The sequence below is a fragment of the Capricornis sumatraensis genome, chromosome 18, assembly GCF_032405125.1.
Source record: "Capricornis sumatraensis isolate serow.1 chromosome 18, serow.2, whole genome shotgun sequence".
Classification (NCBI taxonomy): Eukaryota; Metazoa; Chordata; class Mammalia; order Artiodactyla; family Bovidae; genus Capricornis; species Capricornis sumatraensis.
Window position 1 is genome coordinate 44,802,196 of NC_091086.1, and position 20,119 is coordinate 44,822,314.

General features: G+C 42.1%; 1 protein-coding gene across 4 annotated transcripts in view; it reads left to right on the forward strand.

Annotated features, from left to right (window-relative positions):
- The first annotated feature begins 486 nt into the window (after positions 1-486).
- Positions 487-20,119, forward strand: part of LOC138094543 (UDP-glucuronosyltransferase 3A1) — a 39,110-nt gene continuing 19,477 nt past the window's right edge. For 2 of the 4 annotated variants that reach the window (XM_068990628.1, XM_068990627.1), the window contains exons 1-4: positions 487-656; positions 2,705-2,806; positions 11,048-11,162; positions 17,851-18,382. In XM_068990628.1, coding sequence (XP_068846729.1) covers positions 563-656; positions 2,705-2,806; positions 11,048-11,162; positions 17,851-18,382 — 843 coding nt within the window. In that variant the 5' untranslated portion in view covers positions 487-562. Of the gene's footprint in view, positions 657-2,704; positions 2,807-10,876; positions 10,972-11,047; positions 11,163-17,850; positions 18,383-20,119 lie in introns of those variants that run through there. The other 2 variants (XM_068990629.1, XM_068990630.1) reach the window with 2 other exon arrangements.

The window sequence follows — 20,119 nt, forward strand, 5'->3', positions numbered from 1 at the left end:
AATACTGGAGTGGGTAGCCTATCCCTTCTCCAGCGGATCTTCCCAACCCAAGAATCAAACTGGGGTCTCCTGCATTGTAGGTGGATTTTTTTTTTTTTTTAACCAACTGAGCTATCAGGGAAGCCCTGGATATGGGCAGTATGAAGTAATTAGAACCATTAGGTGGGGTACCAAAAGTCTGGGGGAAGGGTCCATAAGACAGGTGGATCCAAGTAACTTGGAGGTGGAGCTGTCATCCACTCACTCTCTAAATGTCCCGACCATTACTGGTTTGGAGTGTTTTCCTGGCAGGGAGGGTGGAGATGATGTGGACAGCACTGGATTAGCTCACTAACCCCTCCTTCTGCTGGCCAAGGTTAGGGAGGGTGAGGACAGGCTAGTGGTTTACTCACAGAGGGAGGAGGGGCCAGAGAGCAAGAGGTGACCAACAGAAAGGAAGACAAGGGGATACCTCATCTCTCACCAAGCTCCCAGCCAGCACCTTTCCTTCCCTGCCTGCGTGTACTCCGGGTCTGTGTGCGAGGGCACAGGGCTCAGCTCTGTAGCCTCTACAGGAGCCAGGATGGCAGGGCAGCAGGCGCTGCTTCTGTTTGGATTTCTACTGCCTGGGATCCTGTTCTCAGAGGCTGCCAAAATCCTAACTGTGTCCCTGGTGGGTAAGTGCTTGACTGAAGATCCAGAGACAGGCAAACAGCCCTTGGTGAGAGAGTCGTGTGTTTTTCCAGTCCGAGGCATGTTTTTTACCCTGGCTGGCTGATGAAGAGGTAGGAGCCATCCATGTGGGTCAGGCGTGGGGCTGGGACTAGAAGTTTGAGATCCACCCCAGTGCAGGAGGCCCTGGGCTGCCTCCTCCAGGGGGTGAGCTGGAAATTCAGAGGCTCTCGCTAAACATCTGGAGGGCACACAGTAAGGACTGTGGCTAACTAGTGGTTTGCAGGGAGGTGGGCGTGTGTGTGTCGGGTGGGGGGAGGGTGTAGAGAGGGAAGGAAAGGGGTCCCTGAGGGCAGCAGTAATATTAAGAATTTTCTGAGCCTGCATGAGAGCCAGAGTGGAGCAGGGAAGATATTACAATGATAATTAGAAGAGTTGAGTGCTTTACCCAGAGGAATATATCAGGATACAGGGGTAATCACAGATGGAGGTTCCCTAAGACTTCATTTTAACCCACAGTGGGCTCTCTTATTTCACTGAAAATCTTTGAGCTGGGAAGAACCATAAATTCTAATTGAGTTCCCGCTAGGTTTTCCTGAGCAGGAAATTAAGGGTCAGGAAAGTGAGGCATCTACTGCAAGAGCAAACAGAAGCCCCTAATGGAACATACCAGATATTTACTCAGGAGTTCCTATCCCCGAGACCAACTTCTTCAAGCTTCCACTGTCACTCATTTTTCAGTGGGGAGTTTTAAAAATCGCTCTTTGTCTCTATTTGAAATCTTTTTTCTTATTGGTTGTTTGTAATGATAATGCAAGACAGCTTTCTCACCCCCCCCCAAGAGTACACTCTTTCCTAGCCTCGGACTCTGGGAGGGAGCTGGTGTGGTTTGTGAGGGGCTGGTAGCTCAGAATGCACTGGGGCTCCCCAGGACCCTCCATGAATGGATGCGTGTGTGGTTGCCCTTCATCTTGCCCTTTCTCCCAGGTCTAGGGATTAACACATGGGCAAGACATGTGGGAGATTTGTACTTATCATTTCCTGTTATGTCAGACTGTGCAAGTTGGTGTTTTAAAAAAATTGAGAAATAGGTACACACTATTTCTCTAGCACCATGTCCTTCTAACCTTAGTCTCCAAATATTTGCCATTGGCCACTAACTCCTCTTCTGATTGGCTTTCTCTACTGCTGAGACCCTTAGATTCAAGCAGCATCCTTGTGTTGGTGCAGGTTCTAAGAGAAGAACTTAGTGTGATGGAGCTCCAACTTCTCCCAGGGATTAAGCTTCTCTTTCCTTAGGATACCAAGACTGTCCTTGGATAGATAGTGTTCCAGTCTCTCATGCATATAAGATTCTGCAGGCCATCCCACAGTTGTCCCACAAGTCCACCCCCAAGTCCTGATGGGTGTGAAACATTTAGGCCTCCACTGAGAAACTTCCTGCTAATTATATTAGAATCTCAAGCACTTTGACTCTAACTGATGGCTGCACATCCCTCTGCTGCAGTGGTTGCTTCCTGGACTCACATTCAAGCTCCCACAGTTCTCACTCCTACTCCAGCATACATTTCCAAAGAGAAGAATCCCAGAAATAGTTCTGATGGATCGTCCATTAGGAACTCTTCACACTCACGTGCATGGCACTGTGCCAAAATTTCTACCAGTGCAGCCATTTTTTCAGGATACGGTGTCTTCCTACGCCCCTGGCTAAAAGGCAATGTGTACCTTAAGATCAGGAACTCCTTAGGACCTAAGCACTGAGAAGCTTATCACACTGACATGGAGACCAGAGTCACAAGAGGAAATCTTTGATGGAGGTTTGCCACTTGTCAAGTAGCTGGGCCAGCAGGTTCTAGGGGGTGGGGGGGAAAGGGGTTGGGGGTGAGTTGGACATACTCAGAATGAGATGGAGAGGCTGACTGATGGCACTCATTTCCTCCACTCCCAATCACCTCTCTGCTTCCCTACCCCTCCCCTCCTGGATTTCTCAGCCCATCAATTGTAGAATCTCCACTCTCATTGTTATAAAAATGAACTTGCGCTTTGTTCCTAGGTGGAAGTCATTTTCTACTGATGAATCAGATCTCTCAGATTCTTCAAGATCATGGTCATAATGTCACCATGCTTCTCCAAAGGGGAAATTTATTGCTACCAGGTACCTTTCCCCATTAATTATTAAAAAAAAATTTTCCCCACTAATCCTTGATTTCCTATATTCCTGGAAAGAAACTAATGCTTTTTGCATAGAAGGGCTTTTCAGATAGTTTCTTTAAATCTAATTGGATTAAAAGAAGGAAAAGCGCACGCGCGTGTGTGTGTGTGTGTGTGTATGTGTGTGTGTGTGTGTGTGTGTGTGTGTGTATGTGTGTCTATGTAAGTTATAGGAAAGCTTCTTGGCTCTGTTCACCAGGATTCTGTATGGGCTTCCCAGATGGCTCAGTGGTAAACAACCTGCCTGACGATGCAGGAGATATAAGAGATGTGGGTTCGATTCCTAGGTTGGGACGATCCCCTGGAGTAGGAAATGACAAACCACGCCAATATTCTTGCCTGGAAAAGTCCATGGTCAGAGGAGCCTGGCGGGCTTCAGTCCATGGGGTAGCAAAGCGTCAGACGCGACTGAAGCAACTTAGCATGAGCATGAAACTCCATGTTCTGTGATCTTATGTTCTCTTCCCTTGTGTTAAGTCACTTCAGTTGTGCCTGATTCTTTGTGACTCCATGGACTATAGCCTGTCAGGCTTCTCTGTCTATGGGATCCTCCAGGTAAGAATACTGGAATGGGTTGCCATTTCCTACTTTATGGGATCTTTCCGATCTAGGGATGGAACCCACATCTCTTTTATCTCCTGCATTGGCAGGCAGGTTCTTTACCACTAGCACCACCTGGGAAGCCCTCTCCTCCCTTACCTGACTTCTGCATCTCAAGCAAACCCTCTACACATTCCTACAAACCATGTTGGTAAATACTACTTTTTTAAAAAATTGGAGGTTAATTACTTTACAATATTGTGGTGGTTTTTGCCATACATTGACATAAATAAGCCATGGGTGTACATGTGTTCCCAATCCTGAACCCCTCTCCCACCTCCCTCCCTATCCCATCCCTCTGGGTCATCCCAGTGCACCAGCTCTGAGCACCCTGTCTCATACATCGAACCTGGACTGGTGATCTGTTTCACATATGATAATATACATGTTTCAGTGCTATTCTCTCAGATCATCCCACCCTCGCCTTCTCCCACAGAGTCCAAAAGTCTGTTCTTTACATCTGTGTCTCTTTCGCTGTCTCCCGTATAGGGTCATCATAACCATCTTTCTAAATTCCATATATATGTGTTAATATATTGTATTCATGTTTTTCTTTCTAACTTACTTTGCTCTGTATAATAGGCTCCTGTTTCATCCACCTCATTAGAACTGATTCAAATAAATTCATTTTAATAGCTGAGTAATATTCCATTGTGTATATGTACCACAGTTTTTCTTATCCATTCATCTGCTGATGGACATCTAGGTTGCTTCCACATCCTGGCTTTTGTAAGCAGTGCTGTGATGAACATTGGGGTATACGTGTCTCTTTCAATTCTGGTTTCCTTGGTATGTATGCCCAGCAGTGGGATTGCTGGGTTGTATGGCAGTTCTATTTCCAGTTTTTTAAGGAATCTCCATACTGTTCTCCATAGTGGCTGTACTAGTTTGCATTCCCACCAACAGTGTAAGAGGGTTCCTTTTTCTCTGCACCCTCTCCAGCATTTATTGTTTGTAGACTTTTTGATATCACTTTATAACTTGGCTTGAAAACCTGTTGAACAAATGTGTTACCGACATACAAGATTTCTAATAGGTAAAGATCACTTTTCTTTTTCTATGGCATAGATGACTTATCTGAAATTTAAGGAAGCTTTCTCAAGGGGTTCCTTATTTATGCAGCTAAGATCAGACTCTACCGTTAAGGTGATCTTGTTTTCTTGAGAATCAGTGACTGCCCATGAATTTGTGCATGTTGACACAGAAGAGGCCTACATCCAAAGAATTTAGCTCTAATGAGCTCCTACATTTTAGCAACTCCTGTCTGTCAACAGAAAAGGGAATAGCAACCCTGAGAACTTCAGTGGTTCTCTCGCAGTTACATGACAGGTTAATAACAGTGTTGGGTGGATTTAGGACTTTAAACTCTGAATTGCTCAATCTAAAGTATTGCTCAGACTTGATTTAAAAACAGAAAATCCAGTATTAAGTGGAATCACTAAAGAACAAAATCATGAGAAATGATAAAACTTAGAAGGTGACTTCAGGCTTTGCAATTGTTCAAACTGTATTAAAATAATTCTTTTTCTGTTGAAATTTCTTTTTTTAATTGTGATAAATATACAGAACATGAAATTGACCACTGTAACTATTTTTGTGTAGACTTTAGTGACGTTAGTGAGATTTAGTGACATCAGTACATTCCTGGTTGTGCAACTGTCTCTGCCATCCACCTCCAAAAATTTGTTATCATCACAAACTAGAACTCTGTACCAATTAAAAATAAGTGTTCATTACCCATTTCCCCAGCCCCTGGTAAACATTCCCACTTCACTTCTCTAATAATTTGACTATTCTAGATACCTGGTATAGGTGAAATCACTCAATATTGTCCTTTTGTATCTTGTATATTTCACTTAGCATAATGTCTTTTAGGTTCACTCATGTTGGAGTCTGTATCAGTATTTTGTTCTTTTTTAAGGTTGAATGACATTCCATGGAATGTCTATACCATATTTTGTCTGTCTGTTCATCTATTGATGGATATGTCTGTTGTTTTTACCTTTTGGATATGTGAATAATGCTGCCATGAACTTTGGTGTACAAATATCTGAGTCCCTATCTAAATCCACTTTAATCACTTTCTAGATTAAGTTCTATATTTTTCAGTGAACATCTTTTATATGTATATCCTTTTGCACCTTTTTTTGACAGCAGATCTGATGAAATAGGTGTAATGTATTAATACTTAATTTTAAAAATTATAATTTAACCTAATTAAAAATTTAAATTAATTTAAACCAAAATGTATTTTTTAAAATATTTTTTGACCTTGATCTTCAAACTTGTGAAACACTTGGGAGCTACAGAGTTAAGATATGTATTTTTAGAAAATTTACCTGACTCCTCTATGGAGAATGACTGGTATGAGATCTAAAATCAAAAGGGAGAGAGTGGTAAAAGCTATTTAAAGAGTCTAGGTGAGACGTTGAAGGGGACACCTATGACAGAGCCTGACTACAGATAGTCTAAATGCCCTTCCATGTAATCACAAAAGCAGAAGTCCTTTCCATCGTTATTTTTATTTCTTTTTAATTTAATTTAAATCAAAATTTTAGATTAAAAATAAGTTTTGCACGAACTTTGGGAAACTACTGAATTATATTCTACCCTTTTAATAAACATATGTGCATTAAAGTCTACAAACAATTTAAGGAGTTTATGGATCCATTCAGTTTCATTCTTAGGTTTCAGGTTTAAATGTCTAGGATTTCTTTCAATATTCCCTAATCATGGGCATCCCTGAGGCTTTGAGACAGCATTTTCACTCTTCACTTCATTAGTAGAGCTAGGCTAGGTATCTCCAAATCAGGAAAATACATGATTAAATCTAAATTTCTGACCTGGTGCTCACCTCAGTGCATTGAAATATTTGAACCATTTTCTAACTCCTAATTTGAACACACTTACCCATATTTCTTATTTATTAAAAACTTTAGTGAAAAAAATAACATCACTGGTACTAAAGAAGCAAAGATCCCTGATACTCACATGTGCGGATTCATGTGCTGCAATCAGTGTGTGCAATCACAATTGGGTTACTGATGGAGGCTAAAGAATATTGAGGAGTATGAAAGAGAAAGCCTAGATTGCCTTGACAGACTGTTAGTGGAAATGCAGATTTAAAAAAATCTGCTAATGAGGACTGCCTCCCTGCACGCCAGCAATGGCTGGTTTGCTCTGTTCAGATGCAGGGCTGTGTCTGAGGAGGCTTCGTTCTCGCTAAGTTCTGCTTGAAGTTCTGCTTGTCGTACTTCTTGACAATAGCAGCCTTCATTCTAGTGAGGACGGCACTGGAGCAAGATGGTTTGGAACAGGTACCTAGTGTGGGCCAGGGTGCACACTGGGGTGGTTTCAGAAAACCAGCCAGGTCCCCAAGCATTGTCACATTTTCTGCTCATCTGCTTCCTCTGCTTTGTTCCTGGGGGTAAGTAAGTGTGTATGCTCACTTTTCAGGAATCTTGATCTCTTACAAGCTTTGATAATTCCCACTGGTTTTCAAACTAGCTAATGGGATTCATCTTCCTGCTTTGGACTCCAGGCTTGGGTTGCCCAATATGTGACTGGAGCCCTTCACCCCCATGGAAGATTTCCAAGTGATATCCCACTCCTCTTCTGTGTCCCCTGTTTAGAGGAGTGGGTCTTGACTCAATTGCTTCTCCTTCCTTCCTACGTGGCTCCATGTAGTCTTCCCTTACAGCCGAGGCTGTAGAAGTCTTTCTGCCAGTCTTCAGTTTGCTTTCAGTGAAACTTGCTCCACTGGTAGATGTATCTTTGATGTGTTTATCATGGGAGGTAAGCTCAGCATCCTCCTATTCCACCATCTTGTCTCCAAAATTCTCACAGAGAGCTTCTTGAAGATGAAGTGTGTGACTCATGGATCCCTTCAGACATATTGTGTGCTGTGCTTCGTTGCTCAGTCATGTCCAACTCTTTGTGACCCCATGGATTCTAGCCCGCCAGGCTCCTCTGTCCTTGGGGATTCTCCAGGCAAGAATACTGAAGTGAGTTGCCATGCTCTCCTCCAGGGGATCTACCCAACCCAGGCATTGAACCCAGGTCTCCCACATTGCAGGCAGATTCTTTACCATCTAAGCCATCAACGAAGCCCTCAGACACATTGGCAGAAGCCAAAAGTGGAGATGAGGATATTTTTAAAGATCTGTGGGGCAGCCTCTTGTCTAATGGAGGTAACTCCCATGACATAACCAGGAGATCCACAAGGTACTTGAGATTGTTATACCATAAGAAACATGGCTAGTTTGGGATGAAAGAGACAGGGAAAGGATGAGATGAAATGAAGCCTTTGAACTCCCATAGAGGAAGAAACAAGCTGATAAACTATTCAGCTGCAAACTCGTGATATTTTATGGAGAACAAAGAAGAATTCTGAAGGTGAAGAATTAGAAGTTAGAATTTCAATCTCACATGGCTGAGTTTCAGATAACTGAAAATTGTTTCCAGTTCTTGAAATCTAATACTATTTGCCCACTTGGATGTCAAAATTTCTTATGACCACTGATTGATGTTTTCCTTCCAAATTGTTGCACCTAGATTAATAAAGATCAGTAACCCATGTCTTATATCTGTCCCATTACTGTTTCTTGGAAGCAGAAAACCTATTCCCTAATTTAATAGGTCCACAGATAGAAATTTTACCTCTGGATGGATCATACCCTGATTCTCACCCATACTTATTAAATTATTTGGATGCTATAATTTGGGACATTTGAGCTAATGATATTTAGATGAGATTTTGAACTATGGATTGGTGATGTAACAGTTTAAGACTTTTTGGAATGCTGGGATGGGGTGAATACATTTTGTTTGTGCGATATACTTGAGTTTGGAGGTGCAGAGAACAGAATATAATAGGCAGACTGTGTCCCCCTAAAGGTATCCCTGTTATAATTCTTGGAACCAGTGAATATGCTACCTTACATGGTAAAGGGACTTTGCAGATGTGATTAACATAAGGGTCTTGAGATGGGGAAATTATCCTGAACTATCCAGGTGGGGTCAGTGTGATTACTTGAGTTCTTCTAAATGAAAGAAATTAACAAGAGAGTAACAGAAAGAATGTGATAGAGGAAGGGAAAGTCAGAGTGATATAATTGCCAGTTGGGAGGAGGCTATGAGCCAGGGAATGCAGGCAGCCACTGAAAGCTGGAAGAGACAAGAAAAATATTGTCCACTTAAGTCTCCGGAAAGAATGCAACCCTGCCCATGTCTTGCTTTTACTCCAATAAGGCCCATTTTGGATTTCTATACTATAAGATAATAAATGTTGTTTTTTGCCTCTAGGTTTGCAGTAAATTTTACAGCAGCCCTAGGAAGCTATTTTACAGTCATCATAGGAGATTAGATCCCTCCTAAAGGCAGGAGAGTAGGTTGCTAAAGCCAACTTTGAGGGCCACTAATTGCAGTGGCCATTGTATTATAATTTGGATGGATTCTAGAGCTGCACATGGGCTTTCTCTGGTTGTAGCAAGCTGGAGCTGTTCTTCATTGCAGTGTGCAGGCTTTTCATTGTGGTGGCTTCTGTTGTTGCTGAGCACTGGCTCTAGGGCACACAGGCTTCAGTAGTTGTGAAGCACCAGCTGAGTTGCCCTGTGGCACATGGACTCTTCCTAGACCAGGGACCAGGGACCAAACCTGTGTCCCCTGCATTGGCAGGTGGATTCTTAGCCCCTGGACCATCAGGGAAGTCCTAGAGCTTTTCTTATTTGGGCCTCTATCCAAAGTGGGCTGATTTTCAAGCACACATGAACTTAAGTAAAACATATAAATTAGAAATATGTTGTCTCTAGAATGTAAAAAGGCCTAAAAGATATTGGAGCCATTGAAATGTTGTGGTATCATTAGTTATTTCTTTACCATGTGAGTGATAGAAAAGTTTTAGACCAACCAAATCCTTCTGAGAAATTTAACTTAGGTATGGGGTGGGGTGGGGCATCCTTGGGGGCACAGACAGTAAAGAGTCTGCCTGTAATGCAGGAGTCCTGAGTTCAATCCCCAGGTCAGGAAGATCCCCTGGAGAAGGGACTGAAACCCACTCCAGTATTCCTGCCTGGAGAATTCCATGGACAGAGGAGTCTGGTGAGGTATAGTCCATGGAATTGCAAAGAGTCGGATGCAGCTGAGTGACTGAACACTTTCACTTTCACCAGGTCTTGAGCTTTGTGTGGGGGCAATGGCACAACCCTTCGTGTGAGCTTTTGAGAATGTTTCTGTCTTGAATGAGTGTGTGGAACAAATCACCTTGGAGGAAGATATCCTCAATGTAATATAATACCTATGATCCTAGGGGAAGTTGGATATGGTTAATATTTTGCCAGCAAAGATTGTGGCCAGTGGTAGAGCTGTTGAAGTATCCATTGGCAACCAGTCAGAGCTGTGTTGTGCCTTTTCCAGTGAGAGTGTGTGAAAGTGAAAGTCACATAGTCCTGTCTGACTCTTTGTGACCCCATGGCCTATACAGTCCATGGAATTCTCTAGACCAGAATACTGGAGTGGGTAGCCTTTCCCTTCTCCAGGGAATCTTCCCAACTCAGGGATTGAACTCAGGTCTCCTGCATTGTAGGCAGATTCTTTACCAGCTGAGCCACAAGGAGGCAAACTATAGGCGAGGGCCTGCTTAAAGACGTACTGAGCAGAAGATATTAGCCAAATCTATGACTGCTAAGTATTTTCCAGTAGATCCTTGGACAGAGTCAGTCATTTTACTAACACTGAGTATGGAAGCTGTAATGTGTGGAACTGTGCATTATCTGTTCCCAAACCTTACAAGTTGGTTAGATGTCATGACTGATGTAGGCATGCAAGCATCAACAGAGTATGAAAGATTTATTACTCAAATAATAAGGCCTTTTTGAAAGAATGGGACAGGTTCCCAAATACCTGAAAAATGGCCATCCAGTGTATGGAGGGATGATTAGCTTCAGTTTTTATTGTGAGTTGTGGGGGGCGGGGTGGTGATATGTGGTGAAGATTACCCCTCATTGACCTGACTTGCATGGTTTGAAACTTCCACTTAGGGCCATGAGAGGGAGCATGCACCTTTCTTACCAGTTTGCCCAGGAAATGGAGATAGGGACGGAAGCCCACCAGCATCAAACATCAGAAACGAACTCAGACTTTTGATTACACCTGGGTAATTGAGGGAGAAACCAAGTTAGTAAGTAGAAGTACAGAGGATTACTGAATCACAAAACTATTTGGGTATATCACTTTAAATCATGAAGATGAATTTTTCTAAAACGGAACGAGCAGAGACTCTGGAACCAACCTTGACACATTATCTTAAACTAACTAGCTTTGTTTTCTCAGCAGTAAAATGAGACAGACAGTGATACATTCACTTAAAGCTTTAAATGGAAGTTTCCATAACTTTAAACTAAAGAGCATTCCTGAATTGTTGCAAGGTCCTCAAGAAATATTTTCAGCATACAAGATTGAATGAGAAAGCAACCAAACGTCATAAAAATAATTCAAAAGATACAATCAAATGTTAGTATCATCATGCTAATGTTAATACATGTTGTGTGACACATTTAGTGTGTTTAACCCATTGATGTTTTTGTAGGTTTTAAAGAGGAGGAGAAATCATACAAAGTTTTTAACTGGTTTCTGCCTGAAGACTGTAATGAAGAATTTAAGAGATCTTTTCATTCCTTTATGGAGAAAACTTTTGTGGGCAGGTAATTTTTTTAATTATTCAAACTAAATAGTCACAGTTCAGTTCAGTTCAGTTGCTCAGTCATGTCTCACTCTTTGTGACCCCATGGACTGCAGTACACCAGGCTTCCCTGTCCATCACCAACTCCTGGAGCTTGCTCAAATTCATGTCCATGGAGTCAGTGATGCCATCCAACCACCTCATCCTCTGTTGTCCCCTTCTCCCCGAACCTTCAATCATTCCTGGCATCAGGGTCTTCTCAAATGAGTCAGTTCCTCGCATCAGGTGGCCAAAATATTAGAGTTTCAGCTTCAGCATCTGTCCTTCCAATGAATATTCAGGACTGATTTCCTTTAGGATGGACTGGTTGGATCTCCTTGTAGTCCAAGGAACTGTCAAGAGTCTTCTCTAATGCCTCAGTTCAAAAGCATCAGTTCTTTGGCGCTCAGCTTTCTTTATAGTCCGATTCTCACATCCATACATGATTATTGGAAAAACCATAGCTTTCACTAGATGGACCTTTGTTGGCAAAGTAATGTCCCTGCTTTTTAAAGAGTCACAATTTTCGTAATATAAGTGAATGGATAGATGCTGACAGTACATATGTGATAAAGGATGGTTGGATGGATGGACAGAGGGATGGAGATATGGATGAATGATACTGATATTTAGGTAGATAGGTGTTTCACAGTACATCACCCATTCCAGCCACTCAAGGCTTTTCCTTGCTCTCTCCTTTCTTCTGCTATAAGCATGAAGGTATTCCCCCCCCCCCCCCCACACACACACACACAAATTCCTGTAGCAAGTAGGAGGTAGATAGTTTCTTCTGGGATTTACTTACAATACTTCACTTACAATCTTTGTCTATAATTTCCCCAACACAGAAGTATATGTATCTCAACCTCTCACTGTTGGTAGGGACATTAAAGACATCTTTTTATTTATTTTTTCATTTTCTCCTCATATGTTTTTATTAACGGAGAAGACTTTTAAACAGTGCTTTTGTAGAAGTTGAGCATCTGGCCATGTAAAGTCCTTTTAAAAAGCAGTCAACCTTGTGCAAAATAAGATGTGAAGCTGACTCCTTTTGCTTCATCTGACATGAAAAGGAACACATAACTCCTTACTCTTAATGTTAAAGGGGAAAGACAGAAATCCATGCCTATCTTGGTTAATTACAGAAGACTCATCCCCTATTTTCTTCTTGAAAATCTATTTACTAATCAAGGTACTGCTCAAATCTGACTATTTACATAAAACCTCTTTTCCTCACTCAGACTGGATGACCATGGTCCCTCTGGTATGTGCGTTAATCGCTCAGTCATGTCTGCTCTCTGCGAGCCCATGCACTGTAGCCCACCAGGTTCTTCTATCCATGGGATTTTCTAGGCAAGAATACCCGAGTGGATTGCCATCTCCTTCTCCAGGGGATTTTCCTGATTGAACCTGGGTCTCCTGCATTGCAGGCAGATTCTTTACTATCTGAGCCACCAGGGAAGCCCCCTGGTATAGGTCTGATCTAATCTACTCAACTGATACTTAGTTTATATCATCTTGTGGTGTTATTTATATACTTTAAGTATATGCTTTGTCTATTCCTCTCTACTTTAATATTTTGAAAACAGATATAAATAAACAGGCATTCTTGATATTTTTCCTATTTGTTAGCTTAATATTAATTATGACTAATGAAGTACACTCTAGGAAATTTTATAACATTACTATGGTCCACTGGAGAAGGGAATGGCAAACCACTTCAGTATTCTTGCCTTGAGAACCCCATGAACAGTATGAAAAGACGAAATGATAGGATACTGAAAGAGAAATTCCCCAAGTCGGTAGGTGCCCAATATGCTACTGGAGATCAGTGGAGAAATAACTCCAGAAAAAATGAAGGGATGGAGCCAAAGCAAAAACAATACCCAGTTGTGGATGGGACTGGTGATAGAAGCAAGGTCCAATGCTGTAAAGAGCAATATTTCATAGGAACCTGGAATATCAGGTCCATGAATCAAGGCAAATTGGAAGTAGTCAAACAGGAGATGGCAAGAGTGAATGTCGACATTCTAGGAATCAGCAAACTAAAATGGACTGGAATGGGTGAATTTAACTCAGATGACCATTATATCTACTACTGTGGGCAGGAATCCCTCAGAAGAAATGGAGTAGCCATCATGGTCAACAAAAGAGTCCAAAATGCAGTACTTGGATGCAATCTCAAAAACGAGAGAATGATCTCCGTTCATTTCCAAGGCAAACCATTCAGTATCACAGTAATCCAAGTCTAAGCCCCAACCAGTAACACTGAAGAAGCTGAAGTTGAACGGTTCTATGAAGACCTACAAGACCTTTTAGAACTAACACCCCCAAAAGATGTCCTTTTCATTATAGGGGACTGGAGTGCAAAAGCAGGAAGTCAAGAAACACCTGGAGTAACAGGCAAATTTGGCCTTGGAATACGGAATGAAGCAGGGCAAAGGATAATAGACTTTTGCCAAGAGAACACACTGGTCATAGCAAACACCCTCTTCCAACAACACAAGAAAATACTCTACACATGGACATCACCAGATGGTCAACACCAAAGTCAAACTGATTATATTCTTTGCAGCCAAAGATGCAGAAGCTCTATACAGTCAGCAAAACAAGACCAGGAGCTGACTGTGGCTCAGATCATGAACTCCTTATTGCCAAATTCAGACTTAAATTGAAAAAAGTGGGTAAAACCACTAGACCATTCAGGTATGACCTAAATCAAATCCCTTATGATTATACAGTGGAAGTGAGAAACAGATTTAAGGGCCTAGATCTGATAGATAGAGTGCCTGATGAACTATGGAATGAGGTTCGTGACATTGTACGGGAGACAGGGATTAAGACAATCGCCATGGAAAAGAAATGCAAAAAAACAAAATGGCTGTCTGGGGAGGCCTTACAAATAGCTGTGAAAAGAAGAGAAGTGAAAAGCAAAGGAGAAAAGGAAAGATATAAGCATCTGAATGCAGAGTTCCAAAGAATAGCAAAAAGAGATAAGAAAGCCTTCCTCAGCGATCAATGCAAAGAAATAGAGAAAAACAACAGAATGGGAAAGACTAGAGATCTCTTCAAGAAAATTAGAGATACCAAGGGAACATTCCATGCAAAGATGAGTTCGATAAAGGACAGAAATGGTATGGACCTAACAGAAGCAGAAGATATTAAGAAGAGGTGGCAAGAATACAGAGAAGAACTGTACAAAAAGAACTTCACAACCAAGATAATCACGATGGTGTGATCACTCACCTAGAGCCAGACATCCTGGAATGTGAAGTCAAGTGGGCCTTAGAAAGCATCACTATGACACAGCTAGTGGAGGTGATGAAATTCCAGTTGAGCTATTTCAAATCCTGGAAGATGATGCTGTGAAAGTGCTGCACTCAATACGCCAGCAAATTTGGAAAACTCAGCAGTGGCCACAGGACTGGAAAAGGTCAGTTTTCATTCCAATCCCAAAGAAAGGCAATGCCAAAGCCTGCTCAAACTACCGCACAATTGCACTCATCTCATACGCTAGTAAAGTAATGCTCAAAATTCTCCAAGCCAGGCTTCAGCAATACGTGAACCATGAACTTCCAGATGTTCAAGCTGGTTTTAGAAAAAGCAGAGGAACCTGAGATCAAATTGCCAACATCTGCTGGATCATGGGAAAAGCAAGAGAGTTCCAGAAAAACATCTATTTCTGCTTTATTGTCTATGCCAAAGCCTTTGACTGTGTGGATCACAATAAACCATAGAAAATTCTGAAAGAGATGGGCATACCAGACCACCTAACCTGCCTCTTGAGAAACCTGTATGAAGGTCAGGAAGCAACAGTTAGAACTGGACATGGAACAACAGACTGGTTCCAAATGGGAAAAGGAGTACGTCAAGGCTGTGTATTATCACCCTGCTTATTTAACTTCTATGCAGAGTACATCAAGAGAAACGCTGGGCTGGATGAAGCACAAGCTGGAATCAAGATTGCCAGGAGAAATATCAATAACCTCCGATATGCAGATGACACCACCCTGATGGCAGAAAATGAAGAACTAAAAAGCCTCTTGATGAAAGTGAGAGAGGAGAGTGAAAAAGTTGGGTTAAAGCTCAACTTTCAGAAAACAAAGATCATGGCATCTGGTCCCATCACTTCATGACAAATAGATGGGGAAACAGTGGAAACAGTGTCAGACTTTATTTTTGGGGGCTCCAAAATCACTGCAGATGGTGATTGCAGCCATGAAATTAAAAGACGTTTACTCTTTGGAAGGTAAGTTATGACCAACCTAGACAGCATATTAAAAAGCAGAGACATTACTTTGCCAACAAAGGTCCGTCTAGTCAAGGCTATGGTTTTTCCAGTGGTCATGTATGGATGTGAGAGTTGGACTGTGAAGAAAGCTGAGTGCCAAAGAATTGATGCTTTTGAACTGTGGTGTTGGAGAAAACTGTTGAGAGTCCCTTAAACTGCAAGGAAATCCAACCAGTCCATTCTAAAGGAGACCAGTCCTGGGTGTTCATTGGAAGGACTGCTGCTAAAGCTGAAACTCCAATACTTTGGCCACCTCCTGTGAAGAGTTGACTCATTGGAAAAGACTCTGATGCTGGGAGGGATTGAGGGCAAGAGGAGAAGGGGATGACAGAGGATGAGATGGCTGGATGGCATCACTGACTCGATGGACATGAGTTTGAATAAACTCCTGGAGTTGGTGATGGACAGGGAGGCTTGGCATGCTGCTATTCATGGGGTTGCAAAGAGTCAGACACAACTGAGTGACTGAACTTAACTGAACTGAAGCTTTTCTTCTCTGGATCCGTTAGCCTGCAGTGCAGTGGAAAGGCTAATCATGTGTTTCAAAATCAGACTTTTCCCCTTTGTTTAGTGTGGACATAGAAAGATAGTTTCCATTTTTAACTGAGATTTTGGGTTCTAGTATGATCCAATAACCTCTTGGATGAGGAAATCTGTCATATGCGAATACACAGTGATTTTAAAAAATAGTCTGTCTTGTCAATATTTATGGGATTGTGTCATCAAGTGATTCCCACAGATTTGCTGAGTAAACAAAGAAACCACTCATCAAGGTTCAGTATGTAAGTAAAGTTTAAGGAGAGTGTCACAGAATTCATCAAGCAGAAAGAGACCTGTGAGGCCTGCTATGGTCAAAGAAGCCTCCCAGAGCAGAAGTCCCAAGGATGGGAATTCCTTTTCCATTAACATAATTCATCTATGCCCAACGACTTCTGGAATTACTGTCTGAGAAGTGTTGTGGAGAGTGCTAGGGATTTGTAGCAGTGAGGAAAGGGAGTAGGGGACGGAAGGGAACACTCTCAAGGGCAGAACATCCGCCTGGACTGCCTGAGGGAATGTGTGTATGGACAGTGGTGGAGTAGGGTGGCTGCTGCTGGCTGTGGGCTTACTTTCCTGGAATATTTTCTTTGTAGCCCAAGATTTTTTAATTCAAGTTTTTAAATTTTGGCTGCGCTGGGTCTTTGCTGCATTGTGAGGGCTTTTCTGTAGCTGTGGCATGAAGGCTTAGTTGCTCCACAGTATGTGAGCTCTTAGTTCCCTGACCAGGGATCAAACCCAAGTCCCCTGCACTGGAAGGCAGATTTCTTTTTTTTTTTTTTAATTGAATACTTATTTTAATTCAATAATTAAAATGGAAAAACTCATAAAATACAATGGGAAGGCAGATTTCTAACCACAGGACCACCACGAATTCCCAAGATCCTTTTTCAAAAATTGAAATATAGTTCATATACAGTGTTTCAGGCGAACAGCAAAGTGATTCAGTTCATATATATACACACATATATATCTGTATATATATATATATATATATATATATACATGTATGTATGTATAAGTAAGTGAAGTCACTCAGTCGTGTCCAACTCTTTGCGACCCCATGGACTATAGCCTACCAGGGTCCTCTGTCCATGGGATTTTCCAGGCAATAGTACTGGAGTGGATTGCAATTTCCTTCTCCAGTGGATCTTCCTGACCCAGGGATCGAACTTGAGTCTCCCGCATTGTAGACAGACATTTTACCGTCTGAGCCCTACACACATTTATAGGTTTCCCCAGTGGCTCAGTGGTAAAGAATCTGCCTGTAATGCAGGAGCTGCAGGAGACTTGGGTTAAGTCCTGGGTTGGGAAAGCTCCCCTGGAGGAGGGCACAGCAACCCACTCCAGTATTCTTGCCTGGAGAATCCCATGGACAGAGGAGCTACAGTCCAGTCCATAGAGTTGCACAGAGTCGGACATGACTGAAGCAACTTAGCGAGCAAGCGAGTGTGTATATGTTAATCCCAAATTCCAAATTTATCCCTTCTCCACTTTCCCTTTTGGTAGCCATGTTTGTTTTCTATGTCTGTGAGTCTATTTCTGGTTTATAAATAGGCTCTTTTGCATTATTTTCTAAGATTCCATATATAAGTGATGTCATATGGTATTTGTCTTTCTCTCTCTGACTTACTTCATTTAGTGTTATAATCTCAAGTTCCATGCATGTAGCTGCAAATGACATTATTTCATTCTTTTTTTTTTTACAGCTGAGTAATATTCCACTGTATATGTATACCATATCTTCTTTATCCATTCATCTGTTGATGGACCAAGGTTCTTTTATATATTGTGATGTAAACACTTTCAACAAATATTTATCACTTATTTATTTTTCTTGCAGATGCAGATTTGAACACTTTTTAAATATTATGAAACTACTAGGGCACCACTGCAGTCATTTGCTAAGGAGAAATGATGTTATGAATTCTTTAAAGGATGAGAACTTCGACCTGGTGATTGTGGAAATGTTTGACTACTGTCCTTTCTTGGTTGCTGAGAAGCTTGGGAAGCCATTTGTGGCTGTTCTCCCTTCCCCACTGGGCACTGTGGACTTTGGGCTGCCAAGTCCTCTGTCTTATGTGCCAGTATTCTATTCCTTATTAACTGACCAGATGGACTTCTGGGGCCGAGTAAAGAATTTCCTGATGTTCTTTGAGTTCTTCAAGAAGCAGTGGAAAATCCAGTCTGCGTATGATGACACCATCAAGGAGCATTTCCCGGATGACTCTAGGCCAGTTTTGTCTCATCTGCTAACAAAAGCAGAGCTGTGGTTTGTTAACTCCGACTTTGCCTTTGATTTTGCTCGGCCCCTGCTTCCCAACACTGTGTGTATTGGAGGTTTAATGTCCAAACCTGTTAAACCAGTACCACAGGTAAGTAAATGCTGAGGGTGAGGATTCATGCAGAAGTCCTCAGTGCAGAGCTGGTGGCCACCCTGTCACTGGGATCCTGGGAGTGCGTAAGGTGAGGCAAGTGAGGCTCCAGGGGACCCTTTGAAAGGAAAGACTCACTTTCAGTATCATGAAAGTACAGACTGACCTCCTTAAATACTATATCCAAAGTCTTTTCTCTTGCCTCACCTTAGTCCTGGTGCTGGTAGAAAAAGGCTTTCAGTAACTTGAAGTTTCCATTTTAATTCTATGCTCTTATTTTCTGTAAGCATGTAGTGAGCATCTGTCACATGCAAGAATCATGAAGGGGATGAATTACTCACATGGAAACACAAAACAGCATGACGATGGAGGTGGTGTGTGGGACTGATAGTGAGAGTGCAGGCTTTATCACCAGCATCCTGAGGCAGTAGCGCCCTAATTCTGCCTATACCTCCTGATTTGATTGATGTGGGGTCAAGCCTGGAAAGTGTAAGTTATAAAAGCTGCCCAATCAGTTTGGCTGCATCGACTCAGAACCACTGCTCTAGAAGTTTTCAAAATGGAGGGGAGTTAAGACCAGATGGTAAAGAATTTGCTTGCAATGCAGGAGACCCAGGTTCAATCGCTGGAGAAGGGAATGGTAACCTGCTCCAGTATTCTTGCCTGGAAAATTCCATGGACAGAAGAGCCTGTCGGGCTACAGTTCCTGGGGTCACAAAGAATCAGGCATGACTGAGTGACTAACACTTTAAGATGAGTGTGTTGCTTGTCATCTAACAGCACAGGCTTGCAATTTTATGGAATTTATCTTATATAATCTCTTGCCACCTAGAAGGAGGTGTGATGACCTCCATTTTAATTTTTTTTTTTAATTTTTTAAAATTTGAATATTTGTTTACTTATGTGGCTGAGTCAGGTCTTAGTTGCAACATGCAGGATCTTCGCTGCATCATGTGGGATCTTTCTTTGTGGCACAGACTCTCTAGTTGTAGCACACAGGCTCCAAAGCACTCAGGATCAGTAGTTGCAGAGTGTGGGTTAGTTGCTCTGCGGCATGTGGAATCTTAGTTCCCTGACCAGGAATTGAACCCATGTCCCCTGCATTGCAAGGCAGATTCTTAACTGCTGGACCACCAGGGAAGTCCCATGACCTCCATCTTTATAAAGAAGGGGACAGTCCTCTGGTGGTGTAGGTGGCTGTCCCACTTTCATTCATTTTAAATCCAGAGAGAGTCCTGATTTGGCCTGGGCCTTTTAGGAATGAAGCTATCTATCCATCCCCTACTGAACTTGCATCAGGTGAGCAGGAAGAGTTGGGGAATGATGCTTGGGCTATGTGGGTTTTGAGTTGGCAGAAGAATTTTTTAGAAATGAATCTGGCAGGGAAGATGTTCCCAGGTAGAGAGAATAGGAGGCCCAAAGTGTGAAGATGAAGTGAGATGTCTCTGGGTTCCCTGATGACTCCAGCTGGACCAGAAAGAGGAAAATGCAGTTGCACAAAGATGCCCAGGCCAGACTGCAGGAAGTTTCACTGGATAGGTGGGTGGATCAGCCCTGGCCACAAGACTGCGGAAGGGAATTTTTAAGCAGGAGTGTGATGGGAAGAAGGATTGTGAGATAACAGTAACTTTTTCAAAAAATTTTCTCCTTTGCATTTTCCAGTTTTTATATAGTGATTTTACATTGCTTTTTAATTATAACAGATTGACAAAACTGTTGTCAAAGTGGTCCTCTGAA